The 24,906-nt window shown below is 46.5% G+C and overlaps 3 protein-coding genes across 3 annotated transcripts; all 3 read right to left on the bottom strand.

The window, feature by feature from the left end:
• Positions 1-380: 380 nt before the first annotated feature.
• Positions 381-4,342, bottom strand: LOC102139296 (PRAME family member 6). The gene is made up of 3 exons (XM_015454304.3): positions 3,856-4,342; positions 2,588-3,166; positions 381-1,267 (listed from the first exon to the last, which is right to left on the bottom strand). Exons 1-3 carry the CDS (start codon positions 4,140-4,142, stop codon positions 706-708), a joined length of 1,428 nt encoding a protein of 475 aa, XP_015309790.3. The 5' UTR covers positions 4,143-4,342; the 3' UTR covers positions 381-705.
• Positions 4,343-12,305: 7,963 nt separating this feature from the next.
• HNRNPCL1 (heterogeneous nuclear ribonucleoprotein C like 1) lies at positions 12,306-13,602 on the bottom strand. Its single transcript, XM_015454294.4, has one exon. The coding sequence runs from the start codon at positions 13,429-13,431 to the stop codon at positions 12,598-12,600; it is 834 nt and encodes a 277-aa protein (XP_015309780.3). The 5' UTR covers positions 13,432-13,602; the 3' UTR covers positions 12,306-12,597.
• Positions 13,603-20,009: 6,407 nt separating this feature from the next.
• On the bottom strand, positions 20,010-23,952 carry LOC102138926 (PRAME family member 17). The gene is given in 3 exon segments (XM_015454291.3): positions 20,010-21,568; positions 22,695-23,273; positions 23,666-23,952. Coding segments are annotated over 3 exon segments (1,425 nt in total). The 3' UTR covers positions 20,010-21,009.
• Positions 23,953-24,906: the final 954 nt, after the last annotated feature.

The raw sequence follows: 24,906 nt of genomic DNA, 5'->3' as shown, positions 1-24,906 counted from the left end.
GCCTGACCAACATAGTGATGAAACTCTGTCTGTATTAAAAATACAAAAATGAGCTGGGCATGGTGGCACATGCCTGTAATTCCAGCTACTTGGGAGGCTGAGGCTGGAGAATCTCTTAAACCGTGGAGATGGAGGTTGCAGTGATCTGAGATGTCAATTGCACTCCACATTACAGCCTGGGCAACAAAAGTGAAACTCTGTCTCAAAAAAAAAAAAGGAAAGAAATAGATTAAAATAACCAAATTTCATTTAAATGCCTTGATTTTCTGGGGCTGCATCTTATTGATTGGACAATTCAGTGCCTTCTTTTTCCATCAATAACTGAAGATTCCTGGGGCTTAAACTGGAAAGCAGGTTACTTGACAACAGAGGGCACCAGATAGTTTCCACTTAGTTTCCTTTTATTTCTGACTGTTTCTTTACAACCATCCATGGAAGGGGAACTCCCTCATGTATTCTCAAGCCTGAATTCCACTCTAGACATTCCCATTCCCATTTTTGACTCTATAGGACACAGGTCCCCAAAGTCTCATTGAATCCATGTCGACATTTCCCCCAAGTCTGGCCCCTGCTTGATCACCTTTCCTTTCCCACTTCAGAGCCGGTGTCTGAAACGGTGGTTTCTGTGCTCCCTTTAGGATGTATGTAAGACCTAGGTTTTAGTTTCCAAGTGTCCAGAAGAAAGCCACCCAAATAGGCAGGTGTTCAACAGCAGCACTGATCTACCTCCAGGCCATAAAATGTCCTGTTGCCACAGTCAGCGCAGTAGTCAGTACAGAACAAGATCCTCTTGGGGTGCCGTAAGTCCCTCACTCTCCCCATCAGCTCAGCCCGAAGTTGGGCAAATCTGCGCCAGCAGAGAGTACCACCAGCATCATAACTGTCCCGCGGGGCAGGATACAGCTCCAGGCATAAGTTGTTGAGTATGATTGTGTGGCACAGCAGGTTCTCCAGGGTGGCCATGGAGATGGGATTTCCACAGAAGCTGAAGGTGGTGAGCTCAAAGCAGCGGCTCAGGGCAGGCAGGATGGTGCTGACTTGGGAGTCTACGATGCCACAGTCATCTAAGCCCAGGTACTCAAGGGTGCCTGCAACTTTTCCTAGCAGAACTTGGAGAGGCACAAGACATAAATTGGCCAGTCTGATGCCCCTCAGGTCCAGGGTCTTTAGCTGACTGACACTCGGGCACTGGGACAGATGCCTCAAGTCAGATTCCAAAAGCACACAGTTAGTTATTGCGAGGATCTTTAACGGGGTCTTCAGACAGCTGGGGAGAGAAAGCAAGAAGTTAGTTCTGGAGAATCATAGGGGTGAGTGGAGGGTGGTGGGGAATGTCAAGGTGAAGGATGAAGACCATTTTGCCCAAGCCCAGGGTCATTCTGATTGTCTGGTCAACACTTAGGATGCTGCGTGATGAAGAGCTTTGTCATTGAGGTCACTTCCATTTTGGGCCCGGAGCAGTAACTCACGCCTGTAATCCCAGAATTTCGGAGGCTGAGACTGGCGGATTACTTGAGGTCAGAATTTTGAGACCAGCCTGGCGATCATGCCAAAACCCCCTCTCTACTAAAAATGCAAAAATTAGCCAAGTGTGGTGGCTGGTGCCTACAATTCCAGCTACTTGGGAGGCTGAGGCAGGAGAATCACTAGAACCTAGGAGGTGGAGGTTGCAGAGAGCAGAAATCCTGCCACTGCACTCCAGCCTGGGTGACAGGGTGAGACTATGTATTAAAAAAAAAATCCATTTGAGGCTGAGTCTTTTCACCATCATTTATGGAATGGATCAAGTTCACAGAATCCCTAAAGCTCCCTTTCCTCATCTGTCAGGCAGAAAACCACATCGCTGGGCCACACGAGCCCAGTGGAGACACAGGCAGAAGGGACAAACCCAGACAGGATCCTGCAACATCAGCTGGGGTGGGCAGGCTGCACGCGTCCCTGACACGCCTGTATCATCAGCAAGCCATCTATCACTTTCACCATTCTTTGTGCCTGCTCCCTGACCCTCTGTTTCAGAATCGTGCATTTCCTAGGTAATTAATTTACTTGGAGCTCAAAGCAACCTATTACAACAGGGATAGAGATGGGATCATTCGTGTTCACCAAGCTGTGGGGCACAAAGCTGATACTCTGAAATGTGCAGGTTTGCTGAGCATCCCCCTCTTCGGTGCCCACTTCACTTCCCCACTTCCCATCATCTCCTCAAAAATTATCTTGTTGGCTGGGTGTGGTGGCTCACGCCTATAATCCCAGCACTTTGGGACCCCAAGGCGGGTGGATCACCTGAGGTCAGGAGTTTGCAGATAGCCTGGTCAACGTGGTGACACCCTGTCTCTACTTAAAATGTCAAAATTAGCCAGGTGTGGTGGCCCACACCTGTAATCCCAGATACCTCACCTGCCTCTATTGGGATGGTTGTGTGAAACCCATTTCAGGACAGAGCCACCAACGGGACAATACGTGGACATTCTAGTGTCCCCTGCACTGTTACATCCTCATGGGCTGGCTCACAGTAGATGCCCACTAGCGTTTACTGTAACATAGGCTCTGCTGTAGTCTGCAGAGAAAGCTCACCCCCCTCCCTCACCTGAGCAGCTGGTCCAGGTGGCCTGCAAGGAAAGAAACAGAGTTCATATAAAGCTCTTGGAGGTAGTGCAGCTTGAGGAACTCAGAGGTGAACTGGGTAACAAACTCCTTCTGCTTTGTGGAAACATAGTGAGAGACGTCCACGTGGGAGAGATGGAGCCTCTGAAGATTCCTCATCTGGCCCAGGTATGGGGTAAACTGTGTCAGGATGGGCAGTATCCAACTGCAATTCACTTCCACCTCCTGGATACAGTCCAGGTTCACCATTTTCAGGATGTTTCTGATATTGTGGAAGGGCATTCCCAAAATTCTCAGCTTCTTACAGCACAGGTGTAGTAAACCTTCTCTCTGCTTGACCCACAGAAGGAGGCAGGTGAGGTATTCATCCAGAGTCCTGGTCTTGAGCCAAAGGTCTATGAACACAGTCAAGAGCTGCTGTTCTCTCATTCTTGGACAGTCCTGCACTGGTTTTCTGTTCCTCATGGCATTGGGAAAGCACCCACAGGCCATGGATTCAGACCAAACCATCCAGAAGTTCTCACTGACATCCTGTAAATCCAGCACTTGAAGCTTCCACCGCCTGTGGGAAAATAGAGGCGAGACTGAGAATTTAAGGACTCACTTCTGAACTTATACTCCACATCCTGGATAGTAGCTGCTCCCCTCCCTGCTTCTTCTCCCTCTCTCTGACTGTTTTCCACCCTGTTTTCCCCTTGGATCCTGCCCAGTTCCACTTTTTTTTTTTTTTTTTTTTTTTGAGATGAATTTTCCCTGTCACCCAGGCTGGAGTGCAGTGGTGTGATCTCAGCTGACTGCAACCTCCACCTCCCAGGTTCAAATGATTTTCCTGCCTCAACCTCACAAGTGTCTGGGATTACAGGCTCCCACCACCATGCCCAGCTAATTTTTGTATTTTTAGTAGAGTCGGGGTTTGACCATGTTGGAGAGGCTGGGCTCGAACTCCTGACCCTACGTGATCTGCCTGCCTTGGCCTCCCAAAGTGCTAGGATTACATTGTGAGCCACCATGCCCGGCCCAGTTCTCATTTTTCGTGGTGCCTTTCAGTGCCACTAGAGGAGAGGTTCCTGTTACCTCCATGGACGCTGGGTGGTGAGCAGTCCTTTCCCTGAGGAGCTGCGGAATGGCCAAGGCCTCTCTGAGCTTTCCCACCAGCGCCATCCCCTCTTGGGCCTCCCCACTTCTCATGAGCCATCTGGTCCTTCTCTGGACACCTGTGAACTCCACGCCAGCCCACCTGGGCCACCTCACCTGAGACGAACCCCCTGGGTAAGCAGTGCATCAAGTCCATCAAGCACAGCTTGGAAGGTCTCCAGACAAACAATCTTTATCAGAGGCCTCAAAGGGAGGCGGCGGAAGGGCCAGGCCTGCACCATCAGCTTCAGGGCCTCACAGTGTCTCCTGCTGAAGGCCTCCATGAACAGGGGGGGAAAAAGTTCCGTGGGCAGCTCCTCCAGGGTGGACATGGTCAAGGCCTGGTCCCTCAGCAGGCTCCGCCCCGCCAGCTCCAGGAGTCTGGGTGGAGTCCGGACGCTCATCTTCACCAATCTGCAAGGAAAAGTTCCACAGGACAAGTGCAGAGAAAAGGCATCACTCTCAGGCCAAGCCCCTGCAATCTCATCTTCTCCCAGGGCCAAAGTCACCGCTCTGGCGAGGGTGAAAGAGTCCTCAGTTTACTCCAATTCTACTCTGTACTCATGGCCACAAAGCCAGCATTCTGCCTCTGCTGCATCAGCATGAGCGTCTCCCAAGCAGTGAGGAGGCAGGACCCGCACTAGCCCTTCCTCTCTATCCGGTGCTCCAGCCAGTGACTAGTGAGCATGGAGGAGCCTGAAAACTAACCCCTCCCACCTTTGGGGGAAATTTCTAATTACTCAAGATTCTAAAACAATGGGAATGGGAGTGTCACAAGCCTACATGCCTACATTCCCAGTTCCTACAAATTAGCTGGTTGGGAACATTCATGGAGCACCCCTAGAACGGTTTCTATGTGTTTTCTTTTAATTATTTAAGCTTTCTTTCTCTTTCTCTCTTTCTTCTTTCCTCCTCTCCCTCTTTCCCTCCCTTCTTTTTTCCCTCTCTTCTTCCTTTCTTTCTCTCTCTCTCTTTCCTTCCTTCCCTCCCTCCCTTCTTCCTTCTTCCCTTCTTTCCCTCCGTCCCTCCTTCCCTCCTTCCTTCCTTCCTTCCTTCCTTCCTTCTCTCCATCCCTCCTTCCCTTCTTTCTTTCTCTCTCTCTCTTTCTCTTTCTTTCTCTTTCTTTCGTTCTGACAGCGTCTTGCTCTGTCACCCAGGCTGGAGTTCAGTGCTGGGATCTCCACTCAGTGCAGCTTTGACCTCCCAGACTCAGAGGATTCTTCCACCTCAGCTTCCCAAGTGCCTGGGACCATGGGCATGCATCACCATGACCAGCTAATCTTTTAATTTTTGACTGTTTGTAAAGACAGTGCATTTTGCTGTGTTGTCCAGTCTGGTCTTAGAATGAAACAATCCACCCGCCTTGGCCTCCCAAAGTGCTGGGATTACAGGTGTGAGCCTCCACCCCAGCCTCATTATTGAAAATTTCAGTGAGAAGCTGAAATCTATGTGACATTGTTACACATCATTTACAAGACAGATGTTCCCAATACACACCTTTTACACATATTAAAAATGAACCACTTTGGCTGTGCATGGTGACTCACACCTGTAATCCCAGCACTTTGGGAGGCTGAGGATGGTGGATCATCTCAGGTCAGGAGTTCGAGACCAGCTGGCCAACATGGTAAAACCCTATCTCTACTAAAATTAGAAAAACTAACCTGGTGCAGTGGTGTGCACCTGTAGTCCAAGCTACTAGGGAGGCTGAGGCAGGAGGATCGCTTGAACCCAGGAGGCAGAAGTTGCAGTGAGCTGACATTATACCACTGCACTCCAGTTTGAGAAATAGGCTAGATTCAAAAAGTAAAAAAATAAAAATAAAAAAAGAGAGAGAGAACTAGATTTGATTAGACTTCTTAAGCCCTACCCAGTTAATTCTGATTGGATTTTTGGCTTTCTTTTAGGTTAACTGATTGAATTAGACATTCATCCATCAAAGTGAAAGATTTATGGATAGGGTGAAAGTGCAGGACTCATTCACTGATTGACTCCACAAACATGGAGCTTTACTAATAGGTGTCCTTCATAGTCCTGAGTGTGAGATAGGGAAGGGCTGAATCTCTTCCTGACATTAGACTGAAAGAAAAAAACTTGAAAGTATCTTTGTTGAGGGATCCTTGGCCACATCAAATGTATCAAAATATTTCAGAGTTAAAACAGTTTTACAAAGACAGACATGACAGTCCCTAAGAAAACACAGTAGAAATCTTCATGTATCCAATGATCACCTGGGTGGTATAATTTAATTTTTTTGGAGTGGGGGGAGCTGATACCCAGGCTGGAATGCAGTGACACCATCTCAGCTCACTGTAACCTCCACCTCCCAGGTTCAAGTGATTCTCATGCTTCAGCCTTCCACGTAGCTGGGATTACAAGCATGCACCCCCACACCCATGTCTCCATCCAGGTGGAAGAGTTACAATGAGGATGTGACTGGTTTAAGATTAAGGTGAAAGATACTCTTTGGTTAAGATTTTTTTCTTTCTTTTTTTTTTTTTTTTTTTTAACAGGGTCTTACTCTGTTGCCCAGGCTGGAGTACAGCAGTGGTGTGAGCATGGCACACTGCACGCTCAATCTTCTGGGCTCAAGTGATTCTCCCACCTCAGTCACCCAAATAACTAGGAATACAGATGCATGCCACCATGCCCTAACTTACATTTTTTTTTTTTTTTTTGAGGCCGACCAGCATTGGCTCATGGCTGTAATTCCAGCACTTTGGGAGGCCAAGGCAGGTGGATCACTTGAGGTCAGGAGTTCAAGAGCAACCTGGCCAGCATGGTGAAACCCCACTGCTGCTAAAAATACAAAAATTAGCCACGCATGGTGGCAGACGAATGTAATACCAGCTACTTAGGAGGCTGAGGCATGAAAATTGCTTGAGCCTGGGAGGCGGAGGTTGCAGTGAGTTGAGATCATGCCACTACACTCCATCCTTGGCAACAGAGTGAGACTCCATCCCCCCGTCAAAAAAAGAATATGTGGTAGAGATGCATTTCTGCCATGTTGCCCTGGTTTGTCTCAAATGCCTGGGCTCAAATGATCCTCCCACCTTGCCCTCCCAAAGTGTTGGGGTTACAGGCATGAGTCACTGCTCCCATGAACAGTTATGAAATGACATAAACCAAAGCACAATCCAATTTTTTGAAAGAAAGACAAAACTGCATTTAGAGAAAAAAATTCAAATCTTCAAATTGTTCATATGAGGAAAAAAAAAACAAAAAACAGGATACAACTCTGTGCCATCACAGGCTGCACTGTTACCATCCCAGACGGGCTGACTGTAGGTCAGATGGGAGTGTCCTTACAGAAATTAGGGACTTACCAGATCTGGAGTCACTTTGCAGGTTGCTCAGACCTCAGGAAGAATCGAGCAGTAACTCCAGGCTTGAAGACTTTGGGTCTCTTCTGTGTGTCTTTAGAAGCTTTTATTGACCTTTCTAATCACAACTCCACTGCTAGCTTCCAATCTACAAGTGATATCTGATTGGGTTCCTGAAGCTCCACCCAGTTAATCCTGATTAAGTTTTTGGCTCTCCCCAGATGAATGGAATGTGTCAGATATCCATTCATCTCAGATATCCATACCAAATTCTTGAATCATAAAATTGACAGTGTTAGGGATAGGGTGGAAGTCAAGAGTTCATCCATTCAAGGCTGGGGGAGGTAGCTCATGCCTGTAATCCCATCACTTTGGGAGGACAAGTGGGTGGATCACCTGAGGTCAGGTGTTCAAGACCAGCCAGGCCAACATGGTGAAACCCCATCACTTCAAAAACACAGAAATTTGCCAGGGATGATGGTGGGTGCCTGTAATCCCAGCTACTTGGGAGGCTGAGGCAGGAGAATCCCTTGAACCCAGGAGGTGAAGGTTGCCATGAGCTGAGATTGTGCCACTGCACTTCAGCCTGGGTGACAGAATGAGACTCTGTCTAAAAAAAATAATAGTAATAAATGAAAAATAAATAAAATAAAAAGAAATAGAAAACTTTTGCCAAGTAAGTTTTACATTTACTTTCCTTCTAACATCCTTATTCACTTTTAAAACATAGGTTACAGCTCCTCATGAAATGAATCAGACAGCTTTCCATATTTCCCTTTCTTTCTGGAATATCTTATGTAAGACAGAAAATACCGACTGGGCATAGTGTCTCACACCTGTAATCCCAGGACTTTGAGAGGCTGAGGCGGGCAGATCACTTCAGGTCAGGAGTTTGAGACCAGCCTGGCCATTATGGTGAAACCCTATCTCTACTAAAAATGGAAAAATTAGCCAGGTGTGGTGGTGGGTGCCTGTAATCCCAGCTACTTGAGAGGCTGAGGCAGGAGAATCGCTTGAGTCTGGGAGGCCGAGATTGCAGTGAGCAGAGATTGTGCAATTGCACTCTAACGTGGGCGACAGAGCAAGACTCCATCTTAAAACAAACACAAAAACAAACAAACAAAAAACTGACAGTTTGGAAAAAAATCACATGGAAATTATCTGAGCCTAGAGACTTGAGTGAGTGAGGTCTCTGATTAGAATTTATTTATTTTTTTTTTTGAGACAGAGTCTCACTCAGTTGCCTAGGCTGGTATGCAGGGGCAGGATCTCGGCTCATTGCAACCTCTGCCTCCTGGATTCAAGCGATTCTCCTGTCTCAGTCTCCTGAGTAGCTGGGATTACAGGCATGTAATTTGATTTTTGCATTTTTAGTAGTGATGTGGTTCCACCACATTGGGCGGGCGGGTCTCAAACTCCTGACTTCAAGTGATCCTCTAGCCTCGGCCTCCCAAAGTGCTGGGATTACAAGCAGGAGCCACTGCGCTCAGCCAATAGACAACAAATTCAAGAAAATGGTTTTGTCTGGGCAGAAAGTAAGAGACAAGACTCCGGCAATAAGGGAGGGTCACCCAGGAAGACTCATCTGGAAGGTGATTCATCAGGGGAAATCTGAAGCAAATATGGCAAAATGTTAACAATAAAGCTGGGTGTGAGTAACTTTGTGTTTTATGTATTACTCAGTAGACTTTTCTGTGTATTTGGAATATTATGAAAATTATACTGAGAATATATGAGAGACTAAGATATCGTGATTGGAATGTGCAGAATTCTTTTTTTTTTTTTTTTTTTTTTTGACAGGGTCTCAGTTTGTCACCCAGACTGGAGTGCAGTGGCACTATCTCGCCTCACTGCAGCCTTGACCTCCTGGGCTCAAGCCACCCTCCAGTCTCAGCTCCCTAAGTAGCTGGGACTACAGGTGTGCACCACCACACCTGGCGAACTTTTTGTAGAGGCCGAGTTTCACCATGTTGCCCAGGCTGGTCTTAAACTCCTGAGCTCAAGCAGTGTGCCTGCCTTGGCCTCCCAAAGTACTAGTATTACAGGGGTGAGTCACTGTGCCCAGCCCAGAACACTTTAGAGAAATTCTGCTAGAAATGGGAAGAAATGAATGCTAGCTAGAGACTCCTATGGCAGCAAACACAGTTTTTTTCTTTCTTTTCCTTTTGCTTCATTTTCAAAATGAAAGATTGTGAAGAGCCTGGTCATAAGCTGATGAAAATGATTTATCAGAGACAAGAAAATTGATCCAGAAGAGATGGGATAAATACAGGGAAAGCTTTGAGAAGCCAAAGAGAAGCTTTAGTGTGGACAAGGAATTTAGTACCATATGGTCTGTAATAGTAAAATAAATGTACATCAACAGGCAAAGGTTAAACCGTGCACCATTCGTTTTATAAACTACTCTATGCCAGCTAATTAGAATGAGGACAAATCTTCAAGATTTACACTTAAGTGGAAAAAAGTGAGATGATCAATACCACAGTAAAACACTATTTCTATAAGGAAAGATAAAACCAGACATCGTCCGGCCGGGCCCAGTGGCTCTACTAAAAATATGACATTAGCTGGGAGTAGTGGCACATGCCTATAATCCCAGGTGCTCTGGAGGCTGAGGCAGGAGAATAGCTTGAACCCTGGAGGTGGAGGCTGCAGTGAGCCGAGATCTCACCATTGCGCTCCAGCCAGGGCAACAAGAGGGAAACTCTGTCTCAAAAAAAAACCCAAAACACCCAAAAAAAACCAAGATACTAAAAAACCCAGACATCTCTATGCACACATAAGGATGTTTAGGAAGTCACACTAAACTGAGCTATCTGGAGAGGGGGTAGGGATGGAGGGAAAGTTCAGAGGAGACATTTGTTGTCTGTATTATTGGATTGTCTTACGTTGAGAATCCCGTCTGTATTAATTGCAGGGATGGGGGATGTACGAGAAACAAATGAAGTTGCCCGCATGTACTTCTTCTGATTACTGGACTTCAAGATACACAGGGAGTGACCACAGCGCCACCACGGCTATGTCTTTCATATCCAACTTATTTACATAATTGGTAGCCCGCTAATGTTGACCTCCCCAAATTGACAAATCAGTGGCTGTGAGCTGATAGTGTTCTATGCGCCATGTGGTCAACAGCATTTGCTAGCACACGTCAGGTGCCATGCTCACCTGTAGGACCACAGGGTAACAGAGACAGAGTCCCTACCCTTTTATTTCTTTTTTGAGTTGGAGTTTTGCTTTTGTCGCCCAGGCTGGATGGCACGATCTTGGCTCACTGCAACCTCCACCTCCCAGGTTCAAGTGATTCTCCTGCCTCAGCCTCCCGAGAAGCAGGGATTACAGGAACATACCACCATATCCGGCTAATTTTTGTATTTTTAGTAGAAACGAGGTTTCGCCAGGCCAATCGTGGTTTCTCACGCCTGTAATCCCAGTACTTTGGGAGACCAAGGCGGATGGTCACGAGGTCAGGAGTTCAAGACCAGCCTGGTCAAGATAGTGAAACCCCATCTCTACTAAAAACACAAAAATTAGCCGGGTGTGGTGGTATGTGCCTGTAATCTCAGCTACTCAGGAGGCTGAGGCAGAAGAATCACTTGAACCCGGGAGGCAGAGGTTGCAGTGAGCTAAGATCACACCACTGCACTCCAGCCTGGGTGAGAGCAAGACTCTGTCTAAAAAATTAAAAAAAAGAAAAGAGAAAGAAAAAAAGAAACGGGGTTCAACATGTTGGCCATGCTGGTCTCAAACTCCTGACCTCAGGTGATTCTCCTGCCTTGCTCTCCCAAAGTGCTGTGATTACAGGTGTGAGTCACTGCTCCCAGCCTAGTCCCTAACCTTTAAGAGGCAGTGTCTGTCTAGCAGATGAGATTGTCCAGGAAAAAAATTCTAAAATACCCATAGTGCACTATCCAGTAATCATCATAGCCGATATTTACCTAAATGAGTAAACCTGCCCACAGATGTTTGTACCAGCTTTATTCGTAATTGCCAAAACTTGGAAGCAACCAAGATGCCCTTCAATAGTGAATGGATAAAAATAGTGACTCATCCAATCAATAGATTATTAAGCCCTGAAGTGACATGGAGGATCCCTAAATGCATGTTATGGTACAAGCTAAACGAAGCCAATGTGAAAAGATGACATCCTGTGAGACAATCTGGAAAAGGCAAGACTGCAGGCACAGCAGAAAGCCCAGTGGCTGCCAGGGATTGGGGTACAGTGGGATGAATAGGCAGAGCTGAGAGGCTTTGTAGGAAGTGAAACTACTCTGCATGATGCTATAATGGTGGAAACGTCATTATCCATTTGTCAAAACCCATAGAATGGGCCCAGCGTGGTGGCTCATGCCTATAACCTTAGCACTTTGGGAGGCCGAGGCAGGAGGATCACCTGAAGTCAGGAGTTCAAGACCAGCCTGGGACCAGCATGGTGAAACCACGTCTCTGCTAAAAATAAAGCATTAGCCAGGAATGGTGGTGTGCGCCTATAATCCCAGCTGAAACTCCACTAAAAAAAAAAAAAGAAAAGAAATATTTTATAAGTGTTATATGCCTCTATGAGTTTCATAGTTAGATAAAAGGGAATATGATATCTTTACTGGTGAGAGCTAGTTTAATTCAGCAAGGGCCGCTGCCCACCGTGAGGACAGGCACGGGCTGGGGATGCCCTGAGGCTCCTGCTCATGCACACTGCGGGCCTCCCCTTCCAGGGCAGGGGCCAAATGTTTTGTAGAGATAGGGTTTTGCCATGTTGTCCAGGTTGGTCTCGAACCCCTGGGCTGAAATGATCCTCCCGCCTTGGCCTCCCAAAGTGTTGGAGTTACAGGCAGGAGTCACTGCTCCCACCAAGAATTTTCTTTCTTTAAATTCCTGGTTGAATAAGGACTTGTTTATTTTGAGGAAAAAAGGTCCCAAACATCAAGGTGTTCACAAAAATAACCCACAGTATCAACTTTAGAAAACAAGTTTTAAGATTATAACACTAATTATTTTCCTGAGGATGCATTTGACATGCCAAGTCTCATTCACAAAAATATATCGTTAGATTTTTGTTGAAGTGCCCCACACAGCACACCAACATGGGGGTGTAACACACATAATTCTAACTCCAAGCTGCTTTCAGGAGCTGCTCAACTCCATGAGATTGCCTTTGCAGTTAGGGAAGCAACTACTGAACTTACGTATGAATGAAAAGAATTGTATTCCCTACAAAAAAAAAGAGATTATTTTGGAGACAGTTGATAACCATACATCCTTTTTACTGTTAAGTTACAAAGAGGCATCTAAATTACAAGAAAATATTGCAGGGTAAGACTTAAGAAAACTACTAGGAGCATCAAGGGAAGTGAAAATGGGACTAGGTGCAGGGCAAAAAAAAATGAATTAATGAATATGGGAAGGACAAGGATGAGGAGAACAGTAAGCATGTGCTGAAGATATAGGTAAAAAAATAATGGGATAAGATTTCTAAACCCCACTATGTGCTTCAGAGTCATCCTGGCCATTGGCGCCGTCTCTCTTATCCTCTCCTTCCTCAGCCCTCTTTTTCATCATCCTTGATCAACTCCAGCTGCTCATCCGCCCGATCTTCATTATCAGCATCGTCCAGTAGGGGCCGCTCGTCAGCAGAGCCATCTGCGCCCCCCTCAGACTCCAGCTTCACGTGAGCCTCCCCTTTCTTCACGGAGCTGCTGCTCTGCTCCTCTTCTGACGTAGCGTTCGTCACCTCTACTCCTTCTTTGCTCTGTTCCTTTTCAATGTTTTCCAGGTTTTGCAGGAGAGAAGCCACTTTCTCTTTTATCTGGGTCAACTCCTGCTTGATGGCCTGAAGGTCATCTCCTTTCAACTTTCCAGACTTGTGAGATCCCCTCTGTCCACTCTTGGAACCGAAGCCACTTGTGCGCCTTCCTGAGGTGCTTCCTGACACGCGCGGACGTTTCGAGGGCCCTCCAGCCAGAGCAACAGGAGGAGGAGGAGGGATCCGTGCTGGGAAACTGTACATCCGACCGTAATAATCCCGTTGGAAGTCATAGTCCGAGTCAAAGGAGGAGCCGGACGTCTCCGCTGCTGATCGTTTCCCGCCTGCTTTTCGCTGGTTCGCTTTTGGCTCCGCAGCCAGGTTTATATCCACAACCTGGCCGGCAACCATTCTGCCGTCCTCTCCCGCCACAGCGGCGCGGGCGTTTATCTCCTTAGCGTATTGAACGAAGGCAAAGCCCTTATGAACAGAGCAGCCCGCGACTCTGCCATACTTGGAAAAGATGGCCTCCACATCAGATTTCTTGACAACGAGAGTGTTGAGATTCCCAATGAACACACGGGAGTTCACGGAGTGAGGATCTGTCTTGTTGGTAACGTTGCTGGCCATTGTGGTTGATGAGAAGGTTTCTCAAAAAGCCAAAACAGGAGGCAAGAGGGAGAAGAGATTCGATTCCAAGTCTCCTCCTCCCGGGTTCTACGTGGAGAAGCCAACTGCGGCTCGACGTCGGAAATGCGGCCACAACCGCTCAGTCTTCGTCTCTTCACAAAACGGCCCCCAACAAGAATTCTGAAACGACATAAAAAAGGCACAATCACAATTTTTGAAATAAAGACAAAATTGCATTTAGAGGAAAAAATATCAAAGCTTCAAACTGTTCATATGAAAAAAAGAAAAGAGACAGGGTATAGATAGCTCTGTGCCATCACAGGCTGCACTGTCACCATCCCAGACCGGCTGACTATAGGTCAGATGGGAGTGTCCTTACAGAAGTTAGGAACTTACCAGATCCGGATGTAGTTTAGAAGGTGCTCAGACCTCAGGAAGAACCAAGCAGTAACTCCAGGCTTGAAGACTTTGGGTTTCTCCTCTGGGTCTTTAGAAGCTTTTATTGACCTTTCTAATCACAACTCCCACCACGCCTCTCCACTTATCCACTGCTAACTTCCAATCAAAAAGTGATATCTGATTGCGTTTCTGAAGTTCCACCCAGTTAATCCTGATTGGGTTTTTGGCTCTCGCAGATTAATGGATTGAACCAGATATCCATTCTTATCACATATCCATATTCATTTCATGAATCAAGAAATTGAGAGTGTTAGGAATAGAGTGGAAGTCAAGAATTCATTCCTTCAAGGCCAGGCGAAGTGGCTCACGCCTGTAACCCCAGCACTTGGGGAGGCCAAGTCGGGTGGATCACCTGAGTTCAGGAGTTCAAGACCAGCCTGGCCCACATGGTGAAACTCTGTCTCCACAAAACACACACACACACACACACACAGACAAAACAAAAAACCTTTGAGGACAAAACCTTGTTCACTCATGGTCTATATTTAATGTACTTCCACTAGAAGTGAGAAATTCTCATGGTTTGCATAATATTTTAAAATTATCAATCACTCCAAAGGTATATCTACTATTTGTAAAAGTATTAACTACTTTGTCTTCGACTATATGACAAGCTCTAGTAGGGGTGTATATTACTGTAAATTGTTCTGATATAAACTCTAAAATAAACACAAAAGTATTAACCAACTTTTAAAACAGGATAAATAGGTCGAGTGCGGTGGCTCGTGTCTGTAATCCAGCACTCTGGGAGGCCAAGGCGGGCAGATCACGAGGTCAGAAGACGGAGAACATCTTGACCAACATAGTGAAACCCCATCGCTACTAAAAATGTAAAAATTAGCCAGGCATGGTGGCACAGGCCTGTAATCTCAGCTACTCAGGAGGCTGAGACAGGAGAATCACTTGAACTAGGGGGTCGGAGGTTGCAGTGAGCTGAGATCTCCTCACTGCACTGCAGCCGGGGCAATAGAGTGAGACTCCGTCTCAAAAAAAAAAAAAAAAAAAAAAGGCCAGGTGTGGTGGTGGCTCACTCCTGTAATCCCAGCACTCTTTGGGAGGCCAAGGCAAGTAGGTCACAACGTCAAAAAATCGAGACCATCCTAGCCAACATGGTGAAACCCCGTCTCTACTAAAAATACGAAAATTAGCTGGGCATGGTGGCGCCCATCCATAGTCCTAGCTATTCGAGAGGCTGAGGCAGGAGAATCGCTTGAACCCAGGAGGAGGAGGTTGCAGTGAGCCAAGATTGCGTCACTGCACTCCAACCTGGTGACAGAGCGAGACACCGTCTCAAAACAAACAAGCAAACAAGAAACAAACAAACAAAAAAAGGTGGAAAAATAAATTCTCAATTTCTATCTCTATAAATTCATCTTCAGAAGTGATAGCATTTCCTGCTTGGCATTCTTCTCCTACATTTTTGGCGTAAGATCTATCAACAAAAAGTATGAACCCAGGTTTGTGTAATGGAATATCTTAACATCAATAGGAGGAGTCAGTAGTTCTGATGCCACACACACACGTGTGGTCTTCTCCATCATCAGTAAACGGCTGCAAAGTGGCAGAGTTATGCAGAGTATAGCATTTGAAATGGAGATTTGAAGGTGACAAGAAAAGGAATTTGTAAGACATCAGTCTACAAGTTGAAAAATGTTGGTTCACGTCACAATAATTTTATTTATTCATTCATTTTATTTATTTGTTTATTTATTTTTTGAGACCGAGTCTCACTCTGTCACCAGGCTGGAGTGCAATGGCACAATCTCGGCTCACTGCAACCTCTGCCTCCCAGGTTCAAACGATTTTCCTGCCTTAGCCTCCTGAATAGCTGGGACTACAGGTGCATGCCACTACACCCGGCTATTTTTTTGTATTTTTGGTAAAGACAGGGTTTCACCATGTTAGCTAGGATGATCTCCATCCCCTGACCTCGTGATCTGCCCACCTTGGCCTCCCAAAGTGCTGGGATTACAGGCATGAGCCCCTGGCCTATTCGCATCAAAATTTAATAGGTATTCAATTGCATATGAAACTTGTAGGTAAAGTTTATTTCTTTTTCCTTGAAAGCCTTTATTTGTTTGTTTATTTATTTATAATGTATTTGTTTATTAATTTTTTTTTTTTTGAGATGGAGTTTCATTCTTGTTTTCCAGGCTGGAGTGCAATGGCACGATCTCGGGTCACTGCAACCTCTGCCTCCTGGCTTAAGTGATTCTCCTGCCTCAGTCTCCCAGTTAGCTGCAATTACAGGCACAGGCCACCACACACAGCTAATTTTTGTATTTTTAGTAGAGAGAGAGTTTCACCATGTTGCCCAGGCTGGTCTGGAACTCCTGACCACAGATGATCCACCCACCTCGGCCTCTGAAAGTGCCGGGATTACAGGCGTGAACCACCGTGCCCAGCCTAAACTCATCATTTTTAATACCTTCTACATCACATGAGGAAGAAAAGCCGAAACACTTGAGTGCTTCACGAAGGTCAAGGTTGGTATAAGTTTGTGTTCCAATATGATGAATTTCTGCTTCTAGGGAACCAAGCAGTTCAGGTAAAGGAAGGTCAGGAAACTCCAGGGCTTTCTCTCCCTCCAAAGAAAGCTTTACGCATCACCTTAACTTAGAAAGCAAATCTCATCCCCGCGTTGTCACGTAGTAAAAAGGCATACTTTCCTAAAAATGGTCCCAATGTCATTTGGACTGCTTCAAACACAGGAATTTTCTGAACTTCATGTGAAACCCCTCCTCAGAAATATTTTCCTGACTCCAAGGGATTTGCTGATATATTGGCTTGGGGCGTTAACTGGATATGGCAGCCCTGGTATCCACCAACTCTGTACCTAAGTCTGCAATGATCTGGATCTCAGCTTCTCCATTTTTACTTGAGGATATTATAGAAAATAATTTACCAGAGAATTAGATGAAGTTCCATCAATATGGAGCCATCAGAAATGTCCTGAATCCAGGTGCGGTGGCTCATGCCTGTAATCCAATCACTTTGGGAGGCCGAAGTGGGGGGATAACCTGAGGTTGGGTGTTCAAGACCAACCTGACCAACATGGAGAAACCCCGTCTCTACTAAAAATACAAAATTTGCAGACCACAGTGTCACATGCCTGTAATGCCAGCTACTTGGGAGGCTGAGACAGGAGAATCACTTGAACCCGGGAGGTGGAGGTTGCAATGAACTGAGATCGTGCCATTGCACTCCAGCCTGGGCAACAAGAGTGAAACATCATCTCAAAAAAATAAAATTTTTTTTAAAAAGTCCTCTAATGCAAACAATGTCTGGGCCAAAAGGGTTAGGTCCAATAGAGACCTGGTGCAAATTTAGACAATTTTCATTCCAATGGCCTGTTTCAAAGGTAACAGGCAACTTGAGAAGGGTTTCCCTGTTTACGACCAACTGAATTTGAGTTTTAATAGTGAGGGGAGCTCCCCTTGCTCTTATCCCTTCAGCTGTTTTAGCTGCAAACACTTTATTATCCTTTGCATTCTTTTTTTTTCAGCGTTGGATACTTTTATGTTCTAGAACTCTCTTAAAATGTTCACCTATGGTGACCAATTCAGCCATATCAGTAACTTTTTTTTTTTTTTGGAGGCAGAGTCTCCCTCTATTGCCCAGGCTAGAGTGCAGTGGCATGATCTTGGCTCACTGCAACCTCTGCCTCCTGAGTTCAAGCGATTCTCCTGCCTCAGCCTTGCAAGTAGCTGGAAGAACAGGCGTGTGCCACCATGCCCAGCTATTTTTTGTATTTTTTGTATTTTTATTAGAGATGGAGTTTCACTATGTTGACCAGGCTGCTCTTCAACTCCTGACCTCATCCACCCACTTCGGCCTCCCAAGGTGCTGGGACTAGAGGCGTGAGCCACTGTGCCCGGCCTTTTGTATTTTTAGTAGAGATGGGATTTCACCATGTTAGTCAGGCTGGTCTCGAACTCCTGACCTCAAATGAGCCACCCACCTCAGCCTACCAAACTGCTGGGACTACAGGTGTGAGCCCCTGCTCCCGACCTGGTAACTTCTTATGTTTTTCAATCAGGTCACCAAGCTGTGGTCAAAATCCATTAATGAGTAAAGTTTTCTGAGCCCTTCAAGTTCTAGCAGGAAATATTCCCTAGCTACTATTATAAGACCAGAATGTTTTACAAAGGAAATTACCATTCTAGACTTGGAATCAAAAACTGACACATCTGTCTTCTGTTCACATGATTCAATAATAAACCAATTGGCCGAATGTGGTGACTCAAGACTAATCCCAGCACTTTTGGAGGCCGAGGCGGGAGGATCACTGGAGCCAGGAGTTAGAGACCAGCCTAACCAACAGAGTGAGGCCCCATCTCTATAAAAACACAGAAATTTAGCCAGCTGTGGTTTTGTGCATCTGTGGTCTCAGCTACTTAGGAGGCTGAGGTGGGAGGATTGCTGGAGCCCAGGAGGCTGAGGATGCAGTGGACTACGATGCACCACTGCACTCCAGCCCAGGTGACAGAGGGAGGTCCTGTCTCAGAAAAATAAATAAATAAATAAATAAATAACAATGGACCAGTCAATCTTTCGTGGGAAGGCAGTGGGAATTGCTGCATCTTTTGGGTCATCCCTGGAAGTAGATCTTGAGGGGATAATAATACTTTCTTCAGGCTTTTTCCACCTTGCTGTAGTCGTTCATTTTTAGGCTTTCCCAGGTCCTAATACATGTGTGTCAACTGATACAAACCAGGTAACCCAGAGTCACAGCCTCCTGCGAGGATTCGAATTTACTCAGTAGATCAGGTGCAGTGACTCACACCTGTAATCCCAGCACTTTGAGAGTCTGAGGTGGGAGGATCACTTAAGGCCAGAAGTTCAAAACCAACCTGGGCAGCATTGCAAAACCCTGTCTCTGAAAAACTAAAAATTAAAAGCCAATAGAAAATAATGGGTGCTAGGGAGGATGTGGAGAAATGAGAACCCTGGTACACCATTGGTAGTTGTGTAAATTAGTACAGCTAGTATGGAAAACAGTATGGAGTTTCCTCCAAAAAATAAAAATAGGATTATCATATGAACCATAAATCCCACTGCTGGATATATATGTATATATGTGTATATGTGTGTGTGTGTGTGTGTGTGTGTGTGTGTGTGTGTGTGTGTGTATATATATATATATATATATATATATAAAAAATATATCCAGGAGATATCTACACTACCATGTTGGTCAGTCTGGTCTCGAACTCCTGGCCTCAAGTAATCCACTTGCCTCAACCTCCCAAAATTCTGGGATTACAGGCGTGAGCCACTACACCTGGCCTGCACTCCCCTATTTATTGCAGCACTATCCACAATAGTGGATATGTGTCCACCAACAGATGAATGGATCAAGAAAATGTGGTAAATATACACAATAGCCATAAACATGAATGAAATCCTGTCATCTGCAACAACATGGATGAAACTGGAGGGCATGGTAAGTGAAGTAAGCCAGATACAGAAAGACAAACATGGCATGTTCTCACTCATATTTGGGAATTAAAAGCCACGAAACTTATAAATAGTAAAATGACGGTTATCAGAAGCTAGGAAGGGTGATGGGAAATGGAGAGTAAGAAGGGGATGGTTAATGGGAACAAAAACACAGATAGGAATAAGATCTAGGGTTCAGTAGCACAATAGGGCAACTGACGTTGACAATAGTTTATTGTAAATTTCTAGAAAATTAAAGCAGTGGAATTGGAATATTGCTAGCATGAAGAAATGATAAATTCTTGAGATGTTGGATATCCCCATTACCATGATTTGAACATTACACATTTTATGCTTGTATCAGAATATCAGGCCAGGTGCAGTGGCTCATGTCTAGAATCCCAGCACTTTGGGCAGCTGAGGCGGGTGGTTTGCCTGACATCAGGAGTTTGAGACCAGCCTGGCCGACATGGTGAAAGCCCCTTTCTACTAAAAATACAAAAATTAGACAGGCGTGATGGCGGGTCCCTGTAGTCCCAGTTACTCGGGAGGCTGAGGCAGGAGAATTGCTTGAACCCAGGAAGCAGATTTCTAGAGAATTCTGATGTATAAATGTCTAAAACAGGTTGATCAATCATGGAAGACACCAGAAAGTTTCCATTCATGTTCCATTTATTTATGACATTTTTAAATAACCATCCTTGCAGGGGTAACTCCTGCATCACTCTAGAACTTCAGGTTCCATTTCTGAGTCTAGGAAACAGGTCCCTAAAGGCCTCATCGATGCCAAGTCAGTGTTTTCACCCAGTCCTGCCCCCGGCTGAGTCGCCTTTGTTTTTCCACTCACAATCTCACAGTGAGCACTTGCCTGAAACACATGGCTATGTGCTTCCTTTAAGAAGTGCCTGACCGGGCCTGGCTGCTCACATCGGTAAACCAGGCACTGTGGAAGGCCAAGGCAGTTAGATCACTTGAGGTCAGGAGTTGGAGACCAGCCTCCGCCAACATCGTGAAACCCTGTCTCTACTAAAAATACAAAAATTAGCCGGGCATGGGGGCGCACACCCATAACACCAGCTACTTGGGAGGCTGAGGCAGGAGAATCACTTGAACCCAGGAGGTGGAGTTTGCAGTGAGCTGAGATTGTGCCACTGCACTTCATCCTGAGGGACAGAGTGAGACTCTGTCTCAAAAAATAAAATAAAATAATATATAAAAAATAAAATTGAAATAAAAAAATGCACCCATGTACAATATTTTGGTTCCTAAGTGTCCAGAAGAAAGCGTATCCATCCCACTAATCAGGCCTTCCCTAGGAGCAAAGATGGAAGTCCAGTTTCTCAGATGGCCATGAGCCACAGGAAGGGCAGGGAACGGGAGCAAAAAAGATCCTCTTGGGCTGCCTAACTTCCCTGAGCGTCCGCATCTACTAAAAATACAAAAATTGGATGGGCGTGGTGGCACACGCCAGTAACACCAGCTACTAGGGAGACTGAGGCAGGAGAATCACTTGAACCTGGGAGGTGGAGGTTGCAGTGAGATGAGATTGTGCCACTGTAATTCAGCCTGAGGAGAGAGAAAAATTCCATCAAAAAAAAAAAAAAAGCACCTATGTCCTAGATTTCAGTGTCCAAGGGTCCAGAAGAAAGCTTATCCATCCCACTAACCAGCTCTTCCCTAGGAGCAAAGATGGAAGTCCACTGTCTCAGATGGCCATGAGCCACAGGAAGGGCAGGGAACGGGACCAAAAAAGATCCTCTTGGGCTGCCTGACTTCCCTGAGCGTCCGCATCAGCTCAGCCCGAATTGGGGCAAGGATCTCCCAGTTGACATGACCCCTGTTGTCAAGACTCTCCAGAGGGGCAGGATACAACTCCAGGCCTAACTTGCTCAACCCGCCTGTGTGACGCAGCAGGTCTTTCAGAGCATTTGCGGAGGTCTCATTTCCACCAAAGTAAAAGGTGGTGAGCTGGGAGCAGCGGCTCAGGGCAGGCAACACGACCCTGAGTTGGGGGTCCTGGATCCGACAGTCCTCTAAGACGAGGGTCTTGAGAGTAGCAGCAGCTTTCTCTAGCAGAGCTCCAAGGGGCTCAAGATTGGTGGTCCACATTAGGATATGAATCAGACGCAGCTCCTATAGCTGACTGAGGCTTGGGTACTGAGACAGACACTCCATATCCCGATCAGTTAGGTAAGCATGACAGAATGTAAAGGCCTCCAAGGGGTTCTTGAGACACCTAGGGAGAGCAAGAAGTTAGTTATGGGCAATGGTGCCAGTTAGCGGAGGGGGTGGGAAATAATGTCAACGGTAAACTTGAAGTGGGCATTGAGCAATTCTGCACCTTACTACAACACAGGTGTTATGGTAACCTGCAATGCGGAAGCCTGTTTCACCCAAACACAAGTTTGTTCCCATCATCAGATGATGGTCCGCATGCAAGGTGCTGCCTGATGAAGACTCAGATCATTCAGGGGCAGCTCCACTTTAGGCTCAGTCCTTTCACCCTTGCTTGTGTGATTGATACCACTCTGAGGCCTACTCCCTCACCCTCCATCCCAGAAGCATGCATTTCCCATATCAATTACCTCTCCTGGGGTTCTAAACAACATTTTACAGACAGCGATTTAGAGACAGGATCATTGGTGTTTACTAAGCTTCTGAGGACAGAGTTTCTACTGTGAAATGCACAGGTTTGATGCACTTTCCCTTCTTTTTTTTTTGAGACAAGGTCTCACACTGTAACCTGGGCTGAAGTGCAGTGGCACAATCTCAGCTCACTGCAACCTCTGCTTCCCTTGCCTCAGCCTCCCAAGTAGCTGGGATTACTGGTGCCCATCACCATGCCCGGCTAATTTTTTTTTTTTATTTTTAATAGAGACGGGGATTCACTGGTCTCGAGGCCAGGTTGGTCTCGAACTTCTAACCTTGTGATCTGCCCACCTCGGCCTCCAAAAATGCTGGGATTACAGGCGTGAGACACCGCGCCCGGCCGCACTTTCTCTTCTTTCATACCCTCCTCTGTATGAAGAATACGTTTCCATCATATTCACTTTAAACACACTTCCTAACAAGGAATTCACAAATGCACCCTCACTAGATCTGAACCCCCAACTAACCAGCTCCCTCCATGTCTCTCTGTAGCATCTACCCCAGGCCATCCCCCTGCCCTTGTTTGAGTGGTCTTGTGATACCCACTTCAGGATATAGAGCACTGAAGAGCGTAATGAACTGATATTTTAGCCTCCCATTCCCTGTGACGTCACCAGTGGCTGGCACACAGTACATGCCCACTAGCGTTTACTGTGAAAAAGAACAAAAGTCTGTGGTATGGTCTGCAGAGAAAGCTCACCATCCTTTCTTACCTGAGCAGGTGCTCCAGGTGCTCTTTGATATTGCTGACCTTTCTTATATAAAGCATCTGGGGGTAGGACAGGCAGAGGAATGGAGAGTCCAAGTCAGGAATGAACTGCTGGAGGCCGCTCACGTATAACTCACCATCATAACCGAAGGCTAAAAAGAGTTTGTGAAGATTGCTCATCCGGCTCAGGTAAGGGGCAAACTTTCCTGTTTGATTCAGAGAGCACTTTCTCCTGACTTCCAACTCCTGGATACTGTCTGGGTATATCCTTTCCAATAGATTTCTGAAACTTGAAGTGGGCATTGAGTAATTCTGCACCTTACTACAACACAGGTGCACGAGACCGCTTCTGTAGTGGACCCACCCACAGAGGTAGCTCAGGCATTCGTCCAGTGTACTGTCCTTTAGGCAGAGGTCTATGAACACCTTCAAGGGCTGGCGCTTTCCCATCCTCGGACAGTCCTCCACTGTCTGCCTCTTACTCATGGCCTCTGGGGAGCAGGACAGGGCCCGGGCTCCAGACCATATGGTCCAGAAATTCTCATCAACATCCCGCAAATCCAGCGCTTGAAGTTTCCACCTCCTGTGAGTCACATGGGGGAAAAGCTCAGAATGAGCAAGGACCCCCCCCTGACCTGGGCTTTCACTCCACATCCAGGACATCAGTCAGCTGCTTCTGTCCTCAGTGCTCCCACTTCTGTCTCTTCTCCATCCCGTTCCCCCTTGGATTCTCCCTGGCACCCACTTCTAGTACCTTGACCTTCCACTGGGAGGAAGCAGGTTCCTGTTTCCTCAGTGGACCCTGCATGGTCAGCAGTCCTTTCCCAGAGGAGCTGGGCCATGGCCAAGGCCTCTCATGGGCACCATCAGAAGCCTCTGAGCCACCCTAGTTCCCCAACCCCGCCACACCTGAGCCAGCTGTCCCCTTCCCTGGATGCCTGGGCCCTTCCCACCAGGCCACCTGAGTCACCTCACCTGGGCCGGACCTTCTGGGCCAGCAGCGTATCAAGTCCCTTCAGCGCAGCTCGCAAGGTCTCCAGATGAGGTGTGTTCATCAGGGATCCCAGAGGGAGGCGGAGGAAGGGCCAAGCCTGCACCATCAGCTTCAGGGCCTCACAGCGTCTCATGCTGAAGGCCTCCATGAACATCAGAGGGAAGACCTCCCGGGGCAGCTCATCCAGGGTGAAGATGGTCAGGGACCGGTTCCTCAGCAGGCTCTGCCCTGCCAGCTCCAGGAGTCTGGATGGGGACTGGAGGCTCATTCTGACAAATCTGCAAGGAAAAGCTCTAGAGGACAATGCAGCGAAAAGGCAAGTTTCTCAGGCCAATCCCCTACAACCCCCACTTCTAGGGCCAAAGTCATTTCTCCAGCATGTGTGAAAGAGCCCTCAGTTTAGTCCAATTCCATTCTGCAATAAGTGGACACAGAGACATAGTTCTACCCTTCTGATACCAAGAAGAGTGTGTCCCAACCTCTAAAGAGCAGGCAAGATCTTTCCTAGTCCATGATTATTAGCCACTGCTCCACTAAACTCATAGCACTGGGAAATGTTACCGAGGATCTCTGAAGCTCAGATCTCATGCCCAGGTAATATTTTATTTTTTGACTTTTTGTAAAGACAGTGGGTTTCACTATGTTGTCCAGGCTGGTCTCGAACTCCTAGACTCAAGCAATCCACCTGCCTTGGCCTCCCAAAGTGCTGGGATTACAAGCGTGAGCCTCTGCCCCGGCCTCATTATTGAAAATTTCAGTGAGAAGCTTTGAAAGCTATGTGACAGTGTTATGCATCATTCACAAGACACAGATGTTTCCAATACACACCTCTTACACATCTTAAAAATGAACCACTTTGGCTGGGTGCAGTGACTCACACCTGTAATCCAGCCCTTTGGGAGGCAGAGGAAGGTGGATCATCTGAGGTCAGGAGCTCGAGAGTAGCCTGGCCAACATGGTAAAACCCTGCCTCTACTAAAATTACAAAGATTAGCCTGGGGCAGTGGCCTGTGTCTATTGTCCAAGCTACTAGGGAGACTGAGGCAGTAGGATCGCTTGAACCCAGGAGGCAGAGGTTGCTGTGAGCTGAGATTATACCACCGCACTCCAGCCTGGGAAACAGGCTAGATTCAAAGAAAAGAGAGAGAGAGAGAACTACATTTGATTAGACTTCTTAAGCTCCACCCAGTTAATCCTGATTGGATTTTTGGCTTTCTTCCAG

Source organism: Macaca fascicularis, chromosome 1 (assembly GCF_037993035.2).
Source record: "Macaca fascicularis isolate 582-1 chromosome 1, T2T-MFA8v1.1".
NCBI classification, from domain to species: Eukaryota; Metazoa; Chordata; class Mammalia; order Primates; family Cercopithecidae; genus Macaca; species Macaca fascicularis.
The sequence above is the reverse complement of the archived record's forward strand: the minus strand, read 5'-3'. Positions and strand labels throughout refer to the sequence as shown.

Bases quoted from the DNA above. Each gene is read 5' to 3' on its own strand.
- HNRNPCL1 (XM_015454294.4), bottom strand. From the start codon at position 13,431: ATGGCCAGCAACGTTACCAACAAGACAGATCCTCACTCCGTGAACTCC.
- LOC102139296 (XM_015454304.3), bottom strand. From the start codon at position 4,142: ATGAGCGTCCGGACTCCACCCAGACTCCTGGAGCTGGCGGGGCGGAGC. The intron at 3,167-3,855 runs GTGAGGTGGCCC...ATTTTCCCACAG, and splicing joins ACCCAGGGGGTTCGTCTCAG to GCGGTGGAAGCTTCAAGTGC. The intron at 1,268-2,587 runs GTGAGGGAGGGG...TTCTCTCCCCAG, and splicing joins CACCTGGACCAGCTGCTCAG to CTGTCTGAAGACCCCGTTAA.